The 22,960-nt window shown below is 38.6% G+C and overlaps 1 protein-coding gene across 1 annotated transcript; it reads left to right on the forward strand.

Annotated features, from left to right (window-relative positions):
• The first annotated feature begins 210 nt into the window (after positions 1-210).
• Positions 211-21,310, forward strand: LOC140139871 (uncharacterized). Its single transcript, XM_072161632.1, has 5 exons — positions 211-265; positions 9,157-9,298; positions 10,660-11,072; positions 13,043-13,189; positions 15,344-21,310. The coding sequence occupies exons 2-5, from the start codon at positions 9,247-9,249 to the stop codon at positions 19,853-19,855; spliced, it is 5,124 nt and encodes a 1,707-aa protein (XP_072017733.1). The 5' UTR covers positions 211-265; positions 9,157-9,246; the 3' UTR covers positions 19,856-21,310.
• The last annotated feature ends 1,650 nt before the right edge of the window (positions 21,311-22,960 follow it).

Raw genomic sequence — 22,960 nt, forward strand, 5'->3', positions numbered from 1 at the left:
AGAGTAGCTGCGATATGTCAGATATTAATGAGCATCACCAAACGGGTTGAATTTTTGACCCCACTGCATGTTTGGCTCATAAAGAAGGGGTTTTGTATAACACTTGATATATTCCAGATTCGACGAGGGTTGATACCAGAGACCTATACACATTTCTTCTTCATCATATGTATTAAAGCCTACTGTCGTTTGCCATGGTTTTAGCCCGGGGTTTTAGGTACCTGTTGCTTATCGAGTAAAACCGTATCTCTACTTGCAGCTGTAGGTAAGAAACATTACTTTTTTTTTATTATGTTAATAATAATTTATGGTATAGGCAGGGTTCGGTTTTTGCCGGCAAAAACCTGTTTTTGCCGGCAAAGTGGCAAAAACCTGGCAAAAACTGTTTTTGCCAGTTTTTGCCTGGTTTAAACCGGCAAAAATGGCAAAAACTGGCAAAAACTTGCATATAGTCACTCAAATATTAAAAAGTGACACAGAAAGCTCATAAACAGTATTAACACACATATTTTAACGAATCATTTAACATATTTTTTGTCTCATCAAGTCTTTAAAATGAAAAAGTTTTGAATTTGATACATCATGCCACATTTCGATTAAATGCACTTGAGCAATGAAAACGCATGCCTTTAATTTCTTAATATATTGCTATAATTACAAAATCTGGCCTTGTTACACTCGGGAACTTATTTTTGTAACTTAATCATTTGTTTTGAGATGAAAAAATTGAATTATAAATCATTTTCTTAGTTTTTGCCATTTTTGCCGGCAAAAACTGTTTTTGCCAAGTGGTTAAAACCGCGGTTTTTTCCACCTGCGGCAAAAACCTGCGAACCCTGGGTATAGGCCGTATTCGATACCATGGATAATTTTACTCGTACTTGATACTCGATTTAGCATGGCAACAAAGTAAGCCTAACTTCAGCAGCGTTTTTCATCAATGTTGTCCGTGCCGCAATGTACAATGTACATAGCATTCCGCATATAAATGCCATTATTTATCAAAAAGAAACGAAATAGATTTTAAATCTAGAATTAATAATTCTACCAGGACGGGGTTCGAACCAAACCTATGCTATGGGCCGCATGATACCCCCGGGATGATACCCTATTAAACCTACTGAATCAAAAACCCTAACCGTGAGGACTCGGGACTCGGACTCGGACTCGAGTCCTTTTTTCAAGGACTCGGACTCGGACTTGGACTCGGGAGCTAAGGACTCGGACTCGGACTCGGACTCGGACCCCAAGGACTCGGGGACTCGGCTCCGAGTCCTCCTCGAGTCCGGCAAAATAGGGTCTTTTTAGGTCTTTCATTGTAAACTTCCTTGCTTGATCAATGATCACATCACGTGATTACTTTAAGTAATTTTGCATGCAAATAAATTCAGTTTGTAAATAAAAGTACAACCAAAAAGCAAGATTGCTTTCAGTTATATCTTTATAAATGGTATTTAATCATAATAATTTGTTTTGACATGACTGCTTTGTTAGACGCAAGTCTAGAATGTAGCCTACATGAATAATAATACCCTGGGATGGGGCACTCAAGTTAAATTTTGGTAGGGGTGTGTGGCGCCAAACTTTGGGAACTAAGAACTGATTTGTGGGCAAAATAGGGGCTTGATGAACTGAAATTTCAACATTGAACTAGAACATGATGCAAATGTGGGTCTTAAGGAACTGCCGGAGAGCCTGAACATTAGGGACCCTTGACCGCCGCACATACAATACCCGTACCACCTTTACATGTGAATGACCACCCCCACCCCCAGAATAATACCGCATAGGCCTACAGCCAGATCCAACACCCCTTCGTTTAGCACCTGCCGTCATATTTTTATTGTCATAATGCATCTTTTGCTCTCTTTAAAACACAAGCCTAATAAGTTACTGTGAGTCTATGATTATTCTGTTTCCAAGGTATGCTACACATTAAAGGGGCTGAGCAAATATTATGAGCATTGGGGGAAGGTAAAATTGGGGGTAAGAATTTTTTGGCCGATCGAAAGGGAGGGTGGAAGCCATTTTGGGCAAACTGAGAATTTTTGGCACATACGGGGCTCCTTTCAAATAAAACGCTCTAAAAGGCTTATAGAAAACAGTACGGAAACGCTTACATATGCAAATGTCCCTGCTCGCTGCGCTCGCAACATAATCTAAACCATTAAGGTTTGTAAATTGGAATCCTAAAAAATGGCATGTGCAAAGGGGGGTGCAAAGATTTTTGGCAAGCCGGGAGGGGGACAAGCGATTTTAGGCAGACCGAGAGGGGATAAGCATTTTTTGCAATTTCACCCCTCCCCGGGCTCCGCATAATTATTGCACAGCCCCCAAACAATACTAGGCATGCTAGGTGGGATGAGCAAATTATGTATTTACAAGAAAATAATATAGACCTAAAATTCTGGTTAAGTATGGGCCTACGTTGACAAAGTATTGGTGAAAACCCCGGGGCTTGAATTTGATACATAAGGACTCGGACTCGGACTCGGACTCGAACATTGAGGACTCGGACTCGGACTCGGACTCGGACATCAGAAATTGGCAGGGACTCGGACTCGGACTTGGACTCGGACACCAAGGACTCGGACTCGGACTCGGACTCGGATGATGAGGACTCGACTACAACACTGATGATAGGTGTGTGTAGCCTAAGAGATCAGAATGGACGGGTAGAGAAAACATTGTCTTTAGGATTATGGTAGAGAAAACATTGTCTTTCGGATTATTAATATTAACCAGCAATTAATATGGAAATATCTGGAGAAGAGAGCCCTGGGAGATAATCATTCTGTTTACCCCACAAAAATATATTATCATAATCAAGCCATTTTTTAGTATCTCAAGTGTTTGTCCACCGTTTATCGGCACCTTCATCCCCTCTTCTATTATTATTCATTTTGATCAAACCATAAAAGGTACTCCATTAATATCACCAATTCTAAGATTTTATCTCTCCTCCTTATTGTGAAGGGATCAAAATGTATAATCCCACAATTATCTTAATTGGGATTATAAAACTAATATTAGGCCCTGGGATCTTTACCCTATCGTGATTGGCTAAAAGTTGATCAGGGGATGGCCTGACACACCCTGGTCTGAAAAATCAGGGGAGATCCCAGTGTCTTTGATTTGTGACCACCATCGGGAGAAGACCCGTCTTCAAATCCTCTCCCTCCGATCTACTGAATCTATGCCAGAACTACTATCTCGTCTTTCGTTAGGGGCTGTGCAATAATTATGAGCCCTGGGGAGGGTAAAATTGGGGGGCAAGAAATTTTTGGCGAGCCAAAAGGGGGGGGCAAGCAATTTTTGGCAAGCTGAGAGGGGGGGGCAAGCGATTTTTGGCACACATTCATGGGGCGCCTTTTTAATAAAACGCTCTAAAAAGGCTTAGGAAAACAGTACGGAAACGCTTAAATATGCAAATTTTCCTGCTCGCTGCGCTCACAACAGGTATATAGACCATTTAAGGTTTGTAAATTGGGATCCCAAAAATTTGGCATGCGCAAGGGGGGGGGCAAAGAATTTTGGCGGGCCGAGAGGGGGGGCAAGCGATTTTGGCAGGCCGAGAGGGGGGCAAGCGATTTTTGGCGAGCCGTTTGAATGTTACCCCGGGGCTCATAATTATTGCACAGCCCCTTATGAACTTTGTTGTTCAGTCATCGCCAGTCTAATAAATTATCTTAACATTAACCAAAAACAATCGGTATCGTGCTTGTGTCTTCTTATCGGCGCTCCTCTAAGAACCTGCCCGGTTCTTACATTATGCAGACTGGCAGACTGGGGCAGACTGGCAGACTGGGTATATGAGACTAGTATCAAAATATGGTATACTAGTGGTAGTAATGTCAGGTTAGAACTACCCCTAATGGTGGACAAAAATTATCAAGGTCATGTCAGGGTCATACAGGCTCAAATTGCCACAGATTGTTGCAGGTTCATAAAAATTGGTGTGAAGGAAAGCGAGACAACAAGCTACAACAAATGTCTGACGTAAAATCGATATATGTTACGTATAATATCTGGTAAAAATATATTATCGTTTTTATGTCATCAAACATTCGTTAGAACTTAAGGGGCTGTGCAATAATTATGAGCCCTGGGTGAGGGTAAAATTCAGGGGGGAAATTTTTGGCGAGCCGAAAGGGGGGGAAGCAATTTTTGGCAAGCCGAGAGCCCCCCCCCCCAACACACACACACTGGGGGCTCATAATTATTGCACAGCCCCTAAACATTTAAATACTGAATATAGAATGGGAATAGATTTAAAAAAATACGATATGTTACATCAAATATTTTACATCAAATAAAAAGTCTGTAGCCTAGGGTGATAGGGTCACTAACACTATTAAGATTTGACAACCACTTTCCATCCTATTTATCATACATTGTAAATCTACACTATGGACCACAATGACCGCATCCCAATGGCATAGCCCAATAACCTGAATTAAACAATCATAGTGCAAAATTTGACCTGAAGTTGCAGAGTATGAGTTTTTATCCCCATATTTTGAAAGGTCATTCAATGAATGTACAAATGTATTGGGGTTAAAGAACTGTGCCCCTGATAGATGAGCATGTTGTGGATCCTAGTGACACTATTATAATACTAGGAACACAAGAGGATGAATTCCTAGCATGAGGGTCAACCCATATATAGGCCTATTGCTCAGGTGACATCCCGCTATCTCTAAGGTCCGCTATCTCTAAGGTTCGCTATCTCTAAGGTTCGCTATCACTAACGTGTAAAGTCTATGGAGATCAGAATCCCGCTATCTCTAATAGAGAAAAGGGTTCGCTATACCTAAAAAAGGGTCCGCTACTTCTAAGGTTCGATATCACTAATTTAGAATAAGGTTCGCTAGTTCTAAGGTTCGATATCACTATTATTATAAATAAGGTTCGCTATCACTAATTTAAAATAAGGTTCGCTATCACTAATTTTGAATAAGGTCCGCTATCACTAATTTATTGAAGGTTCGCTATCTCTAAGGTTCGTTATCACTAATTCCAATAAAGGTCCGCTATACCTAAGGTTCGCTATCACTAATTTTGTTTCAGGTTCGCTATCCCTAATTAATAAGGTTCGCTATCTCTAAGGTTCGTTATCACTAATTTCGATTAAGGTTCGCTATACCTAAGGTTCGTTATCACTAATCTTAAATAAGGTCCACTATCTCTAATTTTAAATAAGGTCCGCTATCTCTAATTTCAAATAAGGTCCGCTATCTCTAATTTTAAATAAGGACCGCTATAGCGAACCTTATTTGAAATTAGAGATAGCGAACCTTATTTAAAATTAGAGATAGCGAACCTTATTTAAAATTAGAGATAGCGAACCTTATTTGAAATTAGTGATAGCGAACCTTAGAGATAGCGAACCTTAGAGATAGCGAACCTTATAGATAGCGGACCTTATTTAAAATTAGAGATAGCGAACCTTAGGGATACCGGGATTGTTAAAATTAGAGATAGCGGACCTTATTTTAAATTAGTGATAGCGAACCTTAGAGATAGCGAACCTTCAATAAATTAGTGATAGCGGACCTTATTTAAAATTAGAGATAGCGAACCTTATTTAAAATTAGTGATATCGAACCTTAGAAATACCGAACCTTTTTCAAAATTAGTGATATCGAACCTTAGGTATAGCGAACCTTTTTCGTAATTAGTGATAACGAACCTTAGAGATAGCGAACCTTAGAGATAGCGAACCTTAGAGATAGCGAACCGTAACCATTGCTCAATACAATAGGGGTATTTTGTTAAATAATTGAATTGAATTGAATTGAATACATACAATTATTAAGTATGACTTTGGGATGTACCTGTTTACACAGCAACTGTTGTAAAAAAATTACAGTTTTATAATGATGGAAAGTATTTCATGAACATGCAACAATCCAGTCTGCCAGTCTGCCAGTCTGCATAATGTAAGAACCGGAACCTGCCCGTTACTCGCAAAACATAGTCGTAAGGCGACGAAAAAAGAAAACCATGTTATACGGGCCCGACCGACCCAGATTTTGAACAAATTGGGAAAAAATATTTTCCTGTACAAATGAATGCCGACCCAAATTTCGGAAATTTCAGGAACAATTTTTTTATTGTATTTTCTCAAATTGCAAATTATTTACAGATTTTGGTGATTTTTGGGGTTATTTAAAGCCCCCCAAAAAAAAAACCCCGACCGACCGACCCTACATGAAAGGTCCGTCCGCCCGTAGAACATGGTTTATTTTTTTCTTCGCCTAAGCGTGTGAGCCGCGAATTTATTTCTTGCAATCATAATTCGTCGCAATAGAATTTGGCTCCATTTTCGAAATTTTCCCGCGATTTAATAGGCCTACCCATTTTTTTTTTAATTTTGTACTTTTTTCATTTCTTTATATATCCCGATCATTGTATGTTACATTACGTATTTTGTAAGTAGACCGGTTTGATAAATAATGAGAAATTATAAATGTTTTCTTTGTTCTTTAAATTTTTAAGTAGGCCTAGATCACACCCCAGCAAGCACTAAAACGTTTTAAAAACTTTTTTAACAAGTTATATTTTGGCTTTTGGTTTACATAAAAACGTTTTAATAACATTAAAATGTCGGGTTATATAAAGGTCATGAAAACGTTTTATAACGTTTTGTATGAAAACACACTACATCAATAATTTTTGAATGTTTTCAAAAAGGTTTATTGTAAACTATTTTTGCAAACATTTTTTGCCAAATATTTTGTCAACACTTAAATAACATTATGTTAAAATGTTTGCACCCAGCAAACACAGAAATGTTCTTAAAATGTTTTTTTCAAAACGTTTTAATAACATTTAAATGTCGGGTTATATAAAGGTCATGAAAACGTTTTTAAAACGTTATTGCAAATATTTTGGGCAAACATTTTCACAAAATATTTTTCAACCCCAAAATAACATTCTGTTTAGAATGTTTTGTATCAAGTTTTCAAAAATGTTTTTGGAATGTTATTAAAACGTTTCTATACCCTTTATATAACCCGACATTAGAACGTTTTCTGTAAAACATTTTTGTTTGCTGAGCAGTAGATTATCAAAAAATGATTTTTAATGTTATGAAAACGTTTTATAACCTTAATATACCCTTTATATAACCCGACATTTAAACGTTTTCTGATAACCTTTTATAACCTTTTGCGAATGATGTCGAAAATGTTTTGTGTTTGCTGGGACTGTACTACAGTGACCTAGGCCCTGGCCGTAGGCATATCGTAACTATAATTTCATAACTTGATCACGTGATGAATTTAGTTATTATTAATTTTAAAGTACCCAAAGCAAGTATTTTTCATTGTAAACTTGAGCAAGTATGTGGCTGTTTTTCCGATTTTTGTTAGAAGTATCCTTTTCCCATTTTTGCAGTTTGTTTTTGATACCCCCTAGCCTAAAAGAGTTACTTGTTTTTGTACGCGGGTGATGTGATAGGCCTATACAACTTGAAATACATGTACAAGTGGCTTGTTTTTAGGCTCATTTACATACCAGACTTATAGACTTCGGTTTATAATATTATGTTTATGCAGTTTATGTTAGCGGTCCGTGTGCTGTCGCATAGGCCTGGTTTTGTTGGTTTGTTATGTATATTAGGATTTTATTAACAATTTTTAACGCCTGGATAGCTGCATTTGGTCCTCATCGCCGTTGACAAACAAAATCCATGCATAGTGTTTACGCTTTATTTGGACTATTTATGTTGAATTAACCAACCCAAGTTTTCATTGATTAGGCCTATATGCCCGAGCTTGAAAACATCGTTATTTTGACATCGCTTGACCACAAAATGTCCTTCCCATCCCATGATGCATTTGTGAAATTACAATTATTATCGATCAAAGCGGTTACCTAAACTTCACACTTAAGGAATCGGATAGCAACGTTTGCACAGTATTTTTTGTCGGGCATGAGAGACACATTACTTTGCATTCTAAATACGAGGAACGTCCTTTTGATCTAATAATTTTGATCTTGTGAAGTTCGCGATAGCCTATAACAAATTTTATGGCAAATTATTAAAAATTAACATTTTTTATATTTTTGATATTTAACAGTCCTCGAAGTAAAATTTATAAATCTGTGCATGTAGCTGGGATGAAAAACCGTCAATCATTGGGAAATGTTGACCTTCCGTATTAAAGATATACAAGTTTCCCCAAAAGACCTCAATTTTTTTCTCTATTTCCCCGACCCCCCACCTCTCTCCCTGCTTCTTTCCTTTCTTTCTTTCTTTCGTTCGTTCGTTCGTTCGTTCGTTCCGTTCGTTCGTTCGTTCGTTCTTTCTTTTTTCTCTCACATTTCTTTTTGATTGATTGTTTTTCCTCCGCATTTTTTCATTATAATTGACTAAGTTTTCCATCTTATATTGATTATTTTTCCCAAATTCGATTTACAAAATAATTTTTCCATCTTATATCACTTTTCCCAAATTCGATTTACAAAATAATTTTAGTAGTTATTGTTAAATTAAATCACCTAATTATAATTAATAAAGGACAAAGAAAGATAAAAGCAAAAGTATATGCTTCATTTAGTTAAAACAATAGTAACATCCCTGTTGTGTACAAAAATATAACTCTATACGACAATGCAAATCAGGATCAATTCATGGACTAAGTGCACAGGGAAATGTTGAGTATGTAAATTAAATGGAACAGCCAAAATGCCAATGGGTATGTAATTTAACTAGAACAGCCTTAAATTGATATCGATATTAATATTGACGTCACAGATTCGATTTGTCACGTGATCGTCAAACCTGTACTAGAAGGTGTCAGTTCCAAGAAATGGTGATTTCTCAGAACCATCAAAACAATGCATAACCTTGGCATCATTGACATCATCATTTTTGTCATACATCTTAGACCATATTGGTGTTCAGTGAATATGCAGACAGAAATTTATTATGTTCCTGCTCACATACCATAATTTTGGGCCAATAAAGAGTGATATGATCCCGGATATGATCTACTCCCACACATATTCTAACATCGAAGAATATTAGTATAGTATTATTATGTTGTATAACCAACCAGTAGTATTGAAGATTTGACGAGTTAACATCTTATGGATATAGCCTATAGATATTAAATTTCCGATTGTTTCTTTATATCCCGGTTATAGAATTGTACCAGTTTCCACTTTCCAGCAGATTGGTTGAAGCACAGTAATCAAAACGTGGACAATAAACGTGGACAACAGTGCTTAATCGATATGGAACGTCCCTTCATCATCCCCAAAAAGGACTTGGCAAGTTCTGTAGAAGGTATGTAGAGTTTTATCATCTTCATTAGATATATAGGCCTAGCCCCTTTAAGTGTAGACATGGTTTTGTTGGTCGAAGCAGCCAAAAAAAAAAAGATTTTCATTATCTAAATCAACATAGCCTATTATTGAAAAATAACACTTTGATGTTTTGCAAAAGTTCATTGTACACATCATACACTTTGAAAACTTGCTTGATTTATTGTTGTTAATGAGTTGGCCTATGTATGTTTTACAAAAGTGTTGTTGTTTCAGCCCTCTTTACAACATAACTCAAGAACCACAGGACCTACAAAGTATATCTGTGTGACATCGTATAACCCCTAATTGAGGGAGATATTTGATAAATAACTCAATTTGTTATTTATATATGTTCGCTCTTTATAATGTGTTCATGTTAAAAGTAGATTTTTGTTTTCATTATTAATATATAATAATCATGATAATTATAAAAGGATTCAAAGAGAAAGTTAAAAAGTCACCCATATAGAGTTAACTTTCTGGTGTGAGAAAGTGAAATTTCTGACATATGACCATATAAGATTGCCAAAACAGATGGTATGTTCAAAAGTAATGGTTAATTAGATAATTTTTTCCGACTATCTAACCAAATAATCATAATGTGGTTTTGGACAAGGAATTAACACGTCAGAATATATTATTAATTAACTCCCCTACAAAATTTGGCAAAGCCATCCCTTTTCCAAGATTTAGACCATCTCAAGGGACACCACCACTTTAATGGTGATCTGAATCATACATACCATCACAATCTGTGATATTTGAATTCTTCTACTCGTTCGCTAAACGCTATCAATATGATCAATGCAATTTTTGCCCAAGCTCACTATACCATTCGCAAGATGCTGTGAACTACCAAATCGCAACCATTTAAAATAGGGTAGCTCATAATGAGCACAATAAATCAAGCAAGTTTTCAAAGTACATGATTTGTAGAATGAACTTTTGCAAAACATCGATTTTTTTTGGCCGCTAGCTAGCCTTTGACCAACAATATTCTATACCCGGGGAAAAACACCAACACGACCCAGGTTTGTGGACTTTGACCACAGTTTGGGTCTTGTATATGTTTTAATTACATACATTTATTATTCTTACATTAACCTGAGTTAGAAGTAGATTGCTTACTAAATAAAATTGTTACGAAGATTTTTGATAATTGATTATTTGGTTGATTGATTGATTTAAAGGATGAATGGTTGGATGATGGGGTGGCTGGAGTTTTGTGGTTATTTTTCTTGGCTGGCTCATCTCTTTCTTCCATGGCTGGATAGATGGAATATAATATGGATTGATTGATTCATCACTTGATTGATTGATTGATTGATTGATTTTTTACAGGAAATCGACATCCTGTCGAATCTATGCGAGAAAGATCAGATCTTCATGACATAGTAAAACAGTCATGCTTAAATCATCGTGTAATTCCGCGGTTTTGGAAGGAGCGAACAATTACAACAGTACACCAACCAGAATGGGCGGGAAAATTCCATGGAAAGCGCAGAGAATTACGATCGACCTCATCATGGGAATCCAGTGTGGTCCCATACCCTGTCGGATATGCATTTGGGTTGGTAAGAAAAGACTCTCTAGCAGATGTCGTCTGCAGCACATTAAGCTTCAAGAATCACGAATTCTGCGACATGCCTCTTGGTGATGTAGACAAGGGAGTCAATTTATTCTTACATGCTGATTTGCTTCTGGAATGGGCGAGAAAACAGCGTTACAGGAATCCCAGCTTGGTTATATACAAGGTATGTGCAATGCGTCTCAACCATTCTCTTTTAATTAAAGTACACTCATAGAAATGACTTGTTCGTCTTGTTGGCGCAATTCAAAAGGAGTAAGTTTGGACAACTCAAAAATAGTGTAAAAGTTGCCAAAACAAAATTCATTTTAGTTATCCGAACTTAAAAAATGCTGAAAAAGCTCAAAAAGTTCCGTCAACTAATCAACTTTGTTGGCATTACTTAAAAAGTTGATGTAAGTCGTTGCGTCAACTTTTAAGTAATGCCAACTTCTGAATTCAAGTTCAGGAAACTTAGAAAAATAAACAAGGTTCAAAGAACCAATTAGTTGAGTTATTGTAACTCAACATGTAAGTTGATGTAACTCGTTCATATTAAGTTACTGGTACTTATTGTTTTGAGTTATTCCAATTTGGTACTTTGTTACTTAATTCACGTAATTGGATCATTTTCTGCACAATTAGCAGTATTCAAATATTTATTTTTGTAATCAGTGCAAAATTTTGTATACTATAGCACCTCTAGAAAAGTTGTAACAACTCAATAAAGTAAGTGCAAATGAGTGCGACCAACATAATGATATCGAGTCAGCGTTACTCAAAATTGTACGCGTTGGCATTACTCGGAAAGTTGACGCAACGACTTCCACTAACTTAATACTGAGTAATGCCAACGAACAATTTCTATGAGTGTAGGAAAGGTTCTTTTTCAGATCCAAATAATCTGGTAGGCCTACTACTCAGAAATATTTCAATTCCTCCAGGAATCTTGATCGCTCTGTTGTGGTGTTTCTAGATGTTTGATAAAACGGCAACACTGTTTGATCTTGATGATGTTTCCAAACTTGTCGTTTGTTGATGAGTTAATCGTAGATCTTGTCTAGTTTGTAAGCCCCTCGTCTTTATTCATGGTGTTGCGCCCAAAAACAGACCAAACAGTGTTGCCGTTTCATCAAACATCCTGATAGGATTTGAAATATTTCTGAGTGTAGTACCAGATTATTTGGATCTGAAAAAGAACCTTTCATACGTTAATGAACTACGAACGATCCTGATGAATTATTTGTTTCAAGACGTTCTCTTTTAAACAGGGGAAAGAAGAATTACGCATCGCGCACTAGCACAATTAAACATGAAAAACGTGACATGCACAGGCAGATATACCAGAGTAAAAACTCCGGACATATACATGCCCTTACGATAACTTGAACCTGCGCACAGGCATGAGGTTCAAGACCCGCCACGGGCAGGTATATGTCCGGAGTTTCTACCCTGGTATATCTGCCAATCCTGGCTGCCAATGCATGTAAATTCATGTTTAATTGTGCTAGTGTGCGGTGCGTAATTCTTCTTTCCCCTGTTTATCGATATTAAGATAACGAGATCTCGTGCGATAGTTTGTATAATGTTTAAATGTTTCTATGTTCCGATTTCTCATCAAGATCAATTTGCCTTCTGTCCTATGATGCGCTATCAAACGAGAGATATTGATTTCCCCATTAGCATGATTAGGTGAACTCCGCCAGTTTTATACGAAAACCTCGCTTCAAATGCGGGGGATCCACTGGATATTACTATACAGTAATGTTGATAGTATATTTCCTTGGGCTTAAAGAGGAAGCCCCGCCAGAGCAGTTCTTCTGGGGTGAACCAAACCTGTCTTGTCATGCTTGTTAGCAATCAGTGACAAGGTTATCTCTGGATTTGATTTGACAGGCGCTGATTGATGTTCAGAGATTACCTTGTCACTGATTACTTTGATAACCATGCAGTTTTGGTTAACCCAGTCAGAAGAACTGTTCTGGTGGGGCTTTCTATTTAACATGATATCGATATTAGGTGGGCTTTAACTATGCTGCATTTATGTGTATACATGCATAATACTGAAAACTGACGAGTTCCATTCATTTTGATCAAATTGATACAACCTGGTTATACCAGCAAGTTAACTTAAAAGTGTATGCTTTAAATCCACAGATAATAAAAGGTCGGTGTAAAATTCTTCCAAGACATTCGATGGCAGATGGTCAACTGTATGAGCCTACATTAAATTACGAGTGTCATGTACTAAAACAAAGATACCCGGCCAAAGATGACCTACTGGGACACATCAGGCAATCACAGGTAGGCCTATGCAACCGTCACTCAGAAGACCCGTTACTCAGAAGAAGGCCTACTACTCAGAAAATCTGTCAAATTCTGAATAGCGGGATTGTTTTCATTTAAAATGGCCCGCTAACCAGAAAATCCGCTAATCAGAAAACCCGTTAATCAGAAAGTCCGCTACTCAGAAAATATTTTTTGAGTAGCGGGTCATATTTTCTGAGTAGCGGGACTTCTGATTAATGGGTCCTTTGCAGGTTTAAGGTTGGTGTTAGGGTTAGGGTCAGAAAAAATTCTGAGTAGCGGGACTTTTGCATAAAATTCAACAAAAAGGCCACTATTCAGAAAATCCATTATTTAGAGAAGGCCCGCTACTCAGAAAATTCTGAGAAGCTGACATTCTGAATAATGGGTTCTAACTACCGGGCTGCACCCCTTCAATGTTCTACTGAGAACGTTCGTGGAGAACGTTAATTGTGTCGGCGTTTCGTATCCGATTCAGTCACCATTGTATATACCGCATCACCAAAACGTTTTTGACATTATTCGCAAAGGTTAGAAACGGCTGCCAGAAAACGTTTAAATGTCGGGTCGTATAAGGACATAATATAAAATATTTTCATAACATTACATTCAAAAACATGTGTTGAGAACCTACTGCAAATATTATATCAGAATGGTAATTTAAGTGTTAAGTATTTGGCAAGAAATGTTTGCAAAATAATATTTTACAAAACGTTTTGACAACATTTTTATAATATTGTTGCAGTGTGTTTTTATACAAAACGTTTTAAAACGTTTCCATGACCTTTATACATCTCGACATTTAATGTTATTAAAACGTTTTTTATCTAAACCAAACCCCAAAATAACATGTTTAAAACGTTTTAAAAACTTTTTTGTGTTTGCTGCGACCTCTCTTTACTGAACATTAAAGTAGTAGGTGTAGTAGTAGTAGGACAAAGCATGGAAGTTAGAGACATGGAAGCTGGTCGATCCAACACCTATTGAATTATTTACGTAACATTCTATAGAGGGTACGTATCAAGCTATTGTGATAACAATGTAGTCAGCGTGTCTTTGATGTGGATCAGACTTGCCGCCTTTATTGCCAGTTCGTTTATTTACAGGTTTATTATTTTGAGCAAAAATCGTGTTTTTCTTGATTATGTTTCAAGTATGTTGTTTTTATTCGGAAAAAAGTGACAGGGATGTTAGATTTGTAATCCATAATTACAGAAATGCATTCAAAATATCGATTTCTACCCTATAGGCCTACTTACAGATTTTCTTAAACTTCAAAATATTGGAAATCGTGCATTTACGTCTAAACCGCTAATTAGCGGTAATAATTGATATGCGCACTTGGCACATGCTTTACATTATAAAATGAACCCCGCATCTATTTGTGTGCCCGGGGCTGCCCGAAATTGCTGTTGACCAGAATGTTCCAGAATCGGGTATTATCTTTACATTTTGCGTAAAATAAATTGTATTTCATTTCATTTTCTGTTTTAAAACTGCTATCTGAAAGTCTAACATATAATCGGTAGGTTTTCACATAATTACATACTTTTAATAAAATTGTATTAAACTGATAGCATTCTGACCATTACGTAGGGATTTTATAAAATCTGTTTGTGTTCATAAAACTAGTCATGCACTGCGGTAATATAACACAGCCCATTGTCAGGACTTAGTACACGACCTCGTACTGCTATTGATTTTTAAGCGGGAACTTTGATTTTAGACATGGTACACGTTGACCATGCGATGACTCAATTGTTCCAGTTTCAACTGTACTGCTTTTGTTCAGTATCGCGGCAAGTATGATACCCACTTTGATGTAGTATTTGACCAGCTTCCATGTGTATTACTTCCATGGACAAAGGAAGCAATACAGATCAGGACAGAACAGAGACGAGGGGCAATTGCAAATTGCAATCTTAGTCACGCATTTGACGATCTTCTTGCAAAACGAACTGGTAACCATGTTGCTGAGAACCCAGTATCATATACGGTAAACAGAAGATCATCACAACAACAATAGTGTTGAGAAAGGAGTCTGCTAGATTTCGAAACGTCCACAGTGAGTAGGCCTACTACTTTATTGGAGTAGAAATAGAAAAATCTACAATCATGTGACCTCTCTGTATTTTGATTTCTGTCTTCCAGATCTTTCTGTACGAGTATGGCGAAGGCTGTGTTCCTATGAAGAGTCCCAGGCATTATGTTCCATATGCCGTCATCTGCTTCGAAAGAGATGAGTCCGTTCCATCCAGACAGGAGACGAATTCAGCAACTACGCCGAAAATGTGGTTACCATGGTTACAGTCAGTTCATTCAAATCCCAGGTTAGGCATCAGAAGTGAAGATTGCTCATGTCGTGAACACAGTGCAAGCGCATCTAATTATAACTTGAACACCAATAGAAGCGTTTCTAATGTGGAACGTATCAGTGGTTCTAATGTTGAACATGTTTCTAATGTGGAACGTGTCAGTGGTTCTAATGTGAAAAGAGTCAGAAGAGATCTTGAGCTTTCCGATAATGACAGCAATTCGGAACTAGACATAAATCCCTGTGTTCATAATGTAACTCATGAAACAAATAGTGTTTCTAGTTTGAAACGTGTCAAAAGGACCACGCCCAATGTTTTTGATGATTCCACATATGAAGATGAAAATGGCATTAGCAATGCTCCTGATGATAGTTACGATGAGGATAGCGATGATGAGAATGGTCCGTCAGATTTCATTGACGTGGGAGACTTAAGTGATGATGAATGCGAAGGTGATGATGCAGACACAATAGGCGCACCTGACATATCTGGTCATGGGTATTGCAGCTTTACAAGGCAAAACCAGTTGGACCCAGAGGAGGCATGTAACAACGATGAAGAAACGAATGAACATGGTAAATCGCCTGTCAGTAACGGTTACCATAGCAATAACTCTCCAACATATGAAAGTTTCAGTGAAAACGAATCTGCTTGCATTTATAATTCAGACACGACCTCTTGCAGTGATTTAACACCGTCTGAAGAAGAGTCTGACTCTGAGGAAGAGTTTGATTCTGAGGACGAGTCTGATTGTCCGAGGTCTATCAAAGTAATCCCAAACATCAGCACAAACCCTCCAAATGTACAAAGCACCCGATCGTATAAAATTGGACTCCAAATTCCAAGTCCCCAGACCAAATATGCAAACAGTGCAAAACTGACAAACATGTTCTCCCCCGCCCAAGAGTCGTTAAAGAGGCGTAAAAATATGTCTGCTCCCGCCCCAAAGTCTGTAAAGAGGCGTCACCTAGCCGAAACAAGACGCAATCAAATGAACGAAGCGGAAAGTGACGACGAAGAAGATACAATGCGTCTACAAAACACCTCAGTGCGCAGGAATCCGCCTAAATCTTGCAATCAATCTGATATAAAGCGACAGAACACTTCAGCGCGTAAAAAGTCATCTGGTCTGAGACAGTATGTAGGAAGCCCTAAATCAAGCAAGCAATCATCTGATCGCGAGTTGCAAGAAACCTCCGTGTTTATTAAATGTCCTCAATCAAACAATCAATCCTCTGATCCGAGTCTACAAAACGATTCAAAGCGTAGGAAAATGTCTGAAGCAAGAGACCATTATAATTACGTTTGTCTTGGCACGACCCAGGAGGTCACCAGGGTTAAAGATCACCGTAAAGCAGAAGCTAGCAAGATGTTGAAGCAAACATTGCTCAATGCCTTTGCACTTGAAGCCCTAAAGACTGCTATTTCACAAGATAATTGCATGACTTTAACCAATAGTCACAAGCGGGGTAGAAAAAGGCCCAGCAATATAGAGAATGAAAACGCGAAGAGTGAAAAGGCTAGGAAGCAATCCAGTCACGAATTCGTTTATTCTACATGTTCCAAGAGAGAAAAAGTAAACGATCTTGCTGAAGCTGGTAATGATGCAGATGGTGGTATGGATGAGGGTCCTATTAGTGATGATTTAAATACCATGGAAGTTCCCATCTCGCATGTTCCGGTTAAGGGCGATACAATATCATCATCCTGTGCAGACGATGGAAAACAATTTGATACTGAAATAACCCATGCACATGATGCAATTTACACACCCCGAAGAGTGTCAGGATCTAGTAATACAGCTGAATCATTACCACAATTGATAAGGTCAGACAAAAGCACGTTGGCTTCTGGGATGAAAGAAAATGGAAAGACACAAAGTCTAATCAAAATGACACCTTTAAATGGTACCACCTCAGGAAATCCAAAAGTGTCATCGGATTCCAGCACAGCAACAGTTACTGTGTCCAAAACAACGTCAGTCAGGTCTAAAGATGTCAAGGTCGTCTCCAAGATGAAAGAAGATGGAAAGAAACGAAGTCTAATCAAAAAGACACCTCTTAAAGGTACAATCTCAGGAAATCCAAAAGTGTCATCAGAATCCAGCACAGCAACAGTTACTGTATCCAAGACAACGTCAGTCAGGTCTAAAGATGTCAAGAGCGTCTCCAGGATGAAAGAAGATGGAAAGAAACAAACTATATTTAAAAACACACCTCTTAAAGGTACAACCTCAGGAAATCTAAAAGTGTCATCAAAATCCAGCAAAGCAAAAGTTACTGTATCCAAGATAACGTCAGTCAGGTCTAAAGATGTCAAGAGCGTCTCCAGGATGAAAGAAGGAAAGAAACAAACTATAATCGAAAAGACACCTCTTAAAGGTACAACCTCGGGAAATCCAAAAGTGTCATCGGATTCCAGCAAAGCAACAGTTACTGTATCCAAGATAACGTCAGTCAGGTCTAAAGATGTCAAGAGCGTCTCCAGGATGAAAGAAGGAAAGAAACAAACTATAATCGAAAAGACACCTCTTAAAGGTACAACCTCAGGAAATCCAAAAGTGTCATCGGATTCCAGCAAAGCAACAGTTACTGTATCCAAGACAACGCCAGTCAGGTCTAAAGATGTCAAGAGCGTCTCCAGGATGAAAGAAGATGAAAAGAAACAAACTATAATCAAAATGACACCTCTTAAAGGTACAACCTCAGGAAATCCAAAAGTGTCATCAGAATCCAGCAAAGCAAATGCTACTGTATGCAAGACCATGTCAATCACGTCTAAAGATGTCAGCGATCCCAAAAAGATACCGCTAAAGGACACTTATAGACGCTCAAAAGTCAAGAGAGTGTCAAAATCTGCCAAGGCAGGTGCAACTAACTTGTCTAAAGGATTATCAAGATCAGCCACGCCAGGTACCAAGGAAGGAAATGGAGAGATACCTCCAAAGTGTGCGACTTCATATCCTCAAAAAATATCAGGATCTGGTAATGAGGTATCCAACGGATTATCAAAGCCGGCAGAGGGTGCTGAGAAGGTCCATGGAATGGAGGAGAAAATTCCTTTAAAATCACTGAAGTATACAACAGCGTCCAGATTTTGTAACGCATTGCGATCAAAAGAATGTCCACAATCAGCCATCTCGTCAGCTAGGTCAGAAGAGGTCAAAGTTCAAACGTCAAGAGAAAAAGCAAAGAAGTCAATCGGTAAACCAACAGCACGAATAGCACCGACATTTGTAACCGGTATGAGAGTATCCAACGACAGCATGTCTAGTAATGCAACTGCTTCCATGAGATTACAAAAGTCAACAAGTCCTTCGGCAAGGTCAGAAAAAGACAAACTTCCCAGATCAAAGGAAAATGGAACGATTTCAAGCGACAAACCTACTTACAGAACACCATTGACATCATCAACTGAAACAGAAGAAGTATCTTGTATTGAAGCCACAAATAATGGATTACCAAAGACAGATATGACAGAGGAAGATCACCTAGAACAAGGGGAGAAATCAAGTGACAAACCGCCGAAAAGAACATCTTTTACATCATTGAAGGATAAAGAAATACCAAGTTCTGGTAACGCAGTTGTTTCCAAGTTACCTAGGCCGTTAGCCAAATCAGACGAAGTCAAAGTTTCCAGGTCAAATAAAAATGGTAAGAAGTCGTTTGGCAAATCAAGAGAAAGAATATCACGTAATGGACCATCGAATAATTCAGGGGTACATGCTGTATATAATGGATCACCAGAGTCAGTCCGGTCAGAAGGAGTTAAGAAAGTACGCAGTTTAATGGATATTGTAATAAGGCCGAAGAGAGAAGATAATGAACAGCTTCATTATGGACAGCACCATCGTGAACAGCGCACCACGGGCAACTTTATGGATGCGTGGCAGCATAATATCGACATAATACGGGATCATGATTGTAGGTTACCATGGTTACCGGAAAGGTGGATGCAAAGATTTGTAGATGAGGAGGTTGCGGGTTATATCAATGGCGGACGTCATGGTGAATGGAGGAATGAACAAGAGGAGATTGCGGGTTATATCAATGGCAGACGTCATGGTGAATGGAGGAATGAACAAGAGGAGATTGCGGGTTATATCAATGACAGACGTCATGGTGAATGGAGGACGGAACAAGTCTGTTGGGAACGATGCAGCAAGGATGACATACATATGAGTGATGACATGGGGCATTCATCCAGGATTACAAATAACGAGCATATCAATAGACGTCGCAATAAACGGGGGAGGAACAGAGGTCGAGGAAACAAAAGGAACTTGTTATCTTATAAAACAGATGATCTTGGTTCATCCCAACAAAAATCTTACTCCCATGCATGGTAAATATGATGCCAACCGTCCCGCCCGAGTTGTATGAGGTTTCTGCATCAAGGTAATATTAGACATGAGGATCCATTGTCTTTTGGTTTTCCTCCACTGATAAGCAAGCCACCAGCCAATTTGAAGAGCTACAAAACGCAGATAGTGCTACAGAATCCACCTTCATACCAATACCACCTCATGATGCAGCTGCAAGCCTTCTGCATACATGCAACAGCACCAAGCCTCCCTATCTCTACCGTAGGAGCCACAACCACCGCCGCCTCGAACCTGTCCGAGCATTTAAATCCCGATTATCAGAAACGGGAACATCCATCAGTCTTCCGCCTCCTCTGCAAGAGACAAGATATTCCACATAATGTCCAACATACCGCAAAGCATCCTATCTGATCTCTACCTAGCCCGAGTCCCTCGGTCCCGATCTCGAAATAGTAAACATGGCGGAACAAGACTGGTGGATCAAGACTATCTCTACTGCAGGAGCAACAGCACCACCACTGCCATACTTAGCATGTGAAGAGGCTGCCTAGTATCCTCGATGCAGAATGCCTATATCCTCGATGCAGAATCGACAAAATCCTCGGCAGCCACTGCCAAAGTATAGCAGACTCCATGATTCACGAGTAACCTGCGTCAAGCCTGCCTATCCTTATCGCAGGAGCTAGCTACAGCCGCTGCTGCATGTTGCCTTCCGAACCTGCCCCAAGTAGACATATTCCGTTTCATAAGAACCGGAAAAAGATGGAAAATTCGCTAATCCTTAGCAGCCTCTACGACCGAAGTGCAGCCGCTTCAATCCACGGCATGAGACATCTATATTACCAAGGCTAGCTATCTCTATCATGCGCAGGAGGCACATCCGCTCCTGTTGCTTCCTGAACGGCTGAACCTCCAGCTACCTGCCCGGAGCAGACCTCGTGGCCTATCATCAGAAACGGTATTCCGTCAATTAGCTGCATGCCGATTGCGCGCCTCTGCCAAAGGAACAGACTCCATCACCACATGAGTCACCCATATCATGTCTGCCATACCGCCAACCTGTGTCATCATAACCGGAATCGTATACCGTATCGCTAAGCCTCCCTATCTCTATATCGCAGGAGCTACAACTAAGCCTGCTGCCCCGGGCTGCTGCCATGCCTCCCTCAAAGGCTGAGCAGACCACCCGTGCCATCGACAGGAACAGCAACATCAAAAGCGGCACAATATGTACTTGCCCAATCATAAGTCGTGCATCCTGCATGCAGGATCCACCAGCGGCTCATTGCTGCGGGAATGCTGCCTCCCGAATCTGCCCTATCACATCTCCCTTGCAATTGGCTATTATCTGGCTATTCCAGTTGAAATTAATACACACCCTATAGAAGACATCATCTTACTCTCCCACATGGGGTGTCAATTTTAAAGGCCCCTATCCCCATTTGAAATTCGTGTGGAAGATTAAGGTCATGTCTTTTATGTAGGGTAAACATGGTAAATTGATTTCAATTGGAATGGCCCAAAATGGAATATGAACTCGCCAATATTGCCAATGTGTAAGTTAAAGTACGTCAATTATTGGAGACAATACTGAATGTAGGCCTACTATGGAAACTGACTGATTCCACAATATTAAGGAGGTCAATTTCCGATCAATATCAGCTACCTTCGACTATATTATAAATACGTATTTATAAATACGCACGTGACCCAAGGGCACGACATATCAAGACCAGCAAGCGTGACCAAATCTTCATGAAAAGGATAGGAACTCTTTAGATGAATATCATCAGATTTAAGTATTATTGAATAGCAAAATTATTACACATGGGGGGGGGGTCCGAATTTATAATATGTTATCAAAAACAACATTTTAAAAGTATTTGCCGACAGAAAAAATATTCATCAATGGAAACGTTTACAATATAATCACAAAGTTAAACAAAATAGACACTTTTGCTGCACAGTAGTCTCGTGATGTTTACCGCCTTTGCATTCAAATGTGCAGGAAGACCACCCGCTATGTAGAAGGTCACTTCGAGACTTACTGTCTACAAGGTGTTATGGCTGCGCGGAGTGGTCACGCGGCGTATTTATAAATACATATTTATAAATATAGTCGAAGCATTGAATATTGTTTAATATTTGTATGAGTTTTGTAAATAGTTCGTATACGAATTGTGTCTATATAAAACAAACCGCCATTAATAATAAATTGGCTTCTGAGATCCTCAAAGGTTTATTACGAATCGCATTGTAACGCGTTGTTAAAAGAACCAGTGGAAACAAAGCTTTTGCCAACGGGTTGCATGTCGCCCTGACAGGTCGATCACGATAAGTACGCCCTCTAATTTTGTGCATGCGCCTTACTTCAAAAATCCTTTTTGAATTATAGCGGGCACAAAAGGAGAGGGCGTACTTTGATTTGGGTAATCTTTTGCCCGAGGGAGAAGCACTTCAAAAAGGCTAATGATGTTAAAAGCAGTGAACAAAATATTAATTTTAAGGTAAACAAAATTTTTAAGGTTTGTATGACATATTAATAATATCTTTATGAAATGCATTTTTGCATGCAACTGAATGTGTATAACAATAAAAAAATAATAACACGATATTGATAAACCAAACGTGTGTTTTATTACCAGTCATCTTCTGGGTTTCCGGGTGGGAGATTCCAAAGAAGCTAATCTAGGAAGGGTCCATGGACATTTTCGTAATTTTGGGTTTTTACTGGGGGGGCAACAGGGGCCAAGAGTTCTGACTGGAGGCATTCCACCAAGCATCCCCGTGGCGCCGCCACTACCAGGAGAAAACGTTCGAAAATTTGTTTGAAGTGTGACCATGTTTACCCATTATTATGTTTTGATGGATCCAAGTTGTGATAATATTGGATCCAACACATAATAATGATAAAATTGGATGCTTTACGCCCAATATTTATTGGTCTCGCTATGAGTTTTAAAATATTATTTTAAAACTCATAGCTCGACCAATAAATATGGGCTCAATTGATCAATTTTATATCACAATAGTACGGTGTACCATCTCCGCTAATTTCCCTTTTTTTTATTTCCTTTTTTTATTTCCCTTTTTTAATATCCTTTTTTAATTTCCCTTTTTTTAATTTCC

This window comes from Amphiura filiformis, chromosome 18, assembly GCF_039555335.1.
Source record: "Amphiura filiformis chromosome 18, Afil_fr2py, whole genome shotgun sequence".
Lineage (NCBI taxonomy): Eukaryota > Metazoa > Echinodermata > Ophiuroidea > Amphilepidida > Amphiuridae > Amphiura > Amphiura filiformis.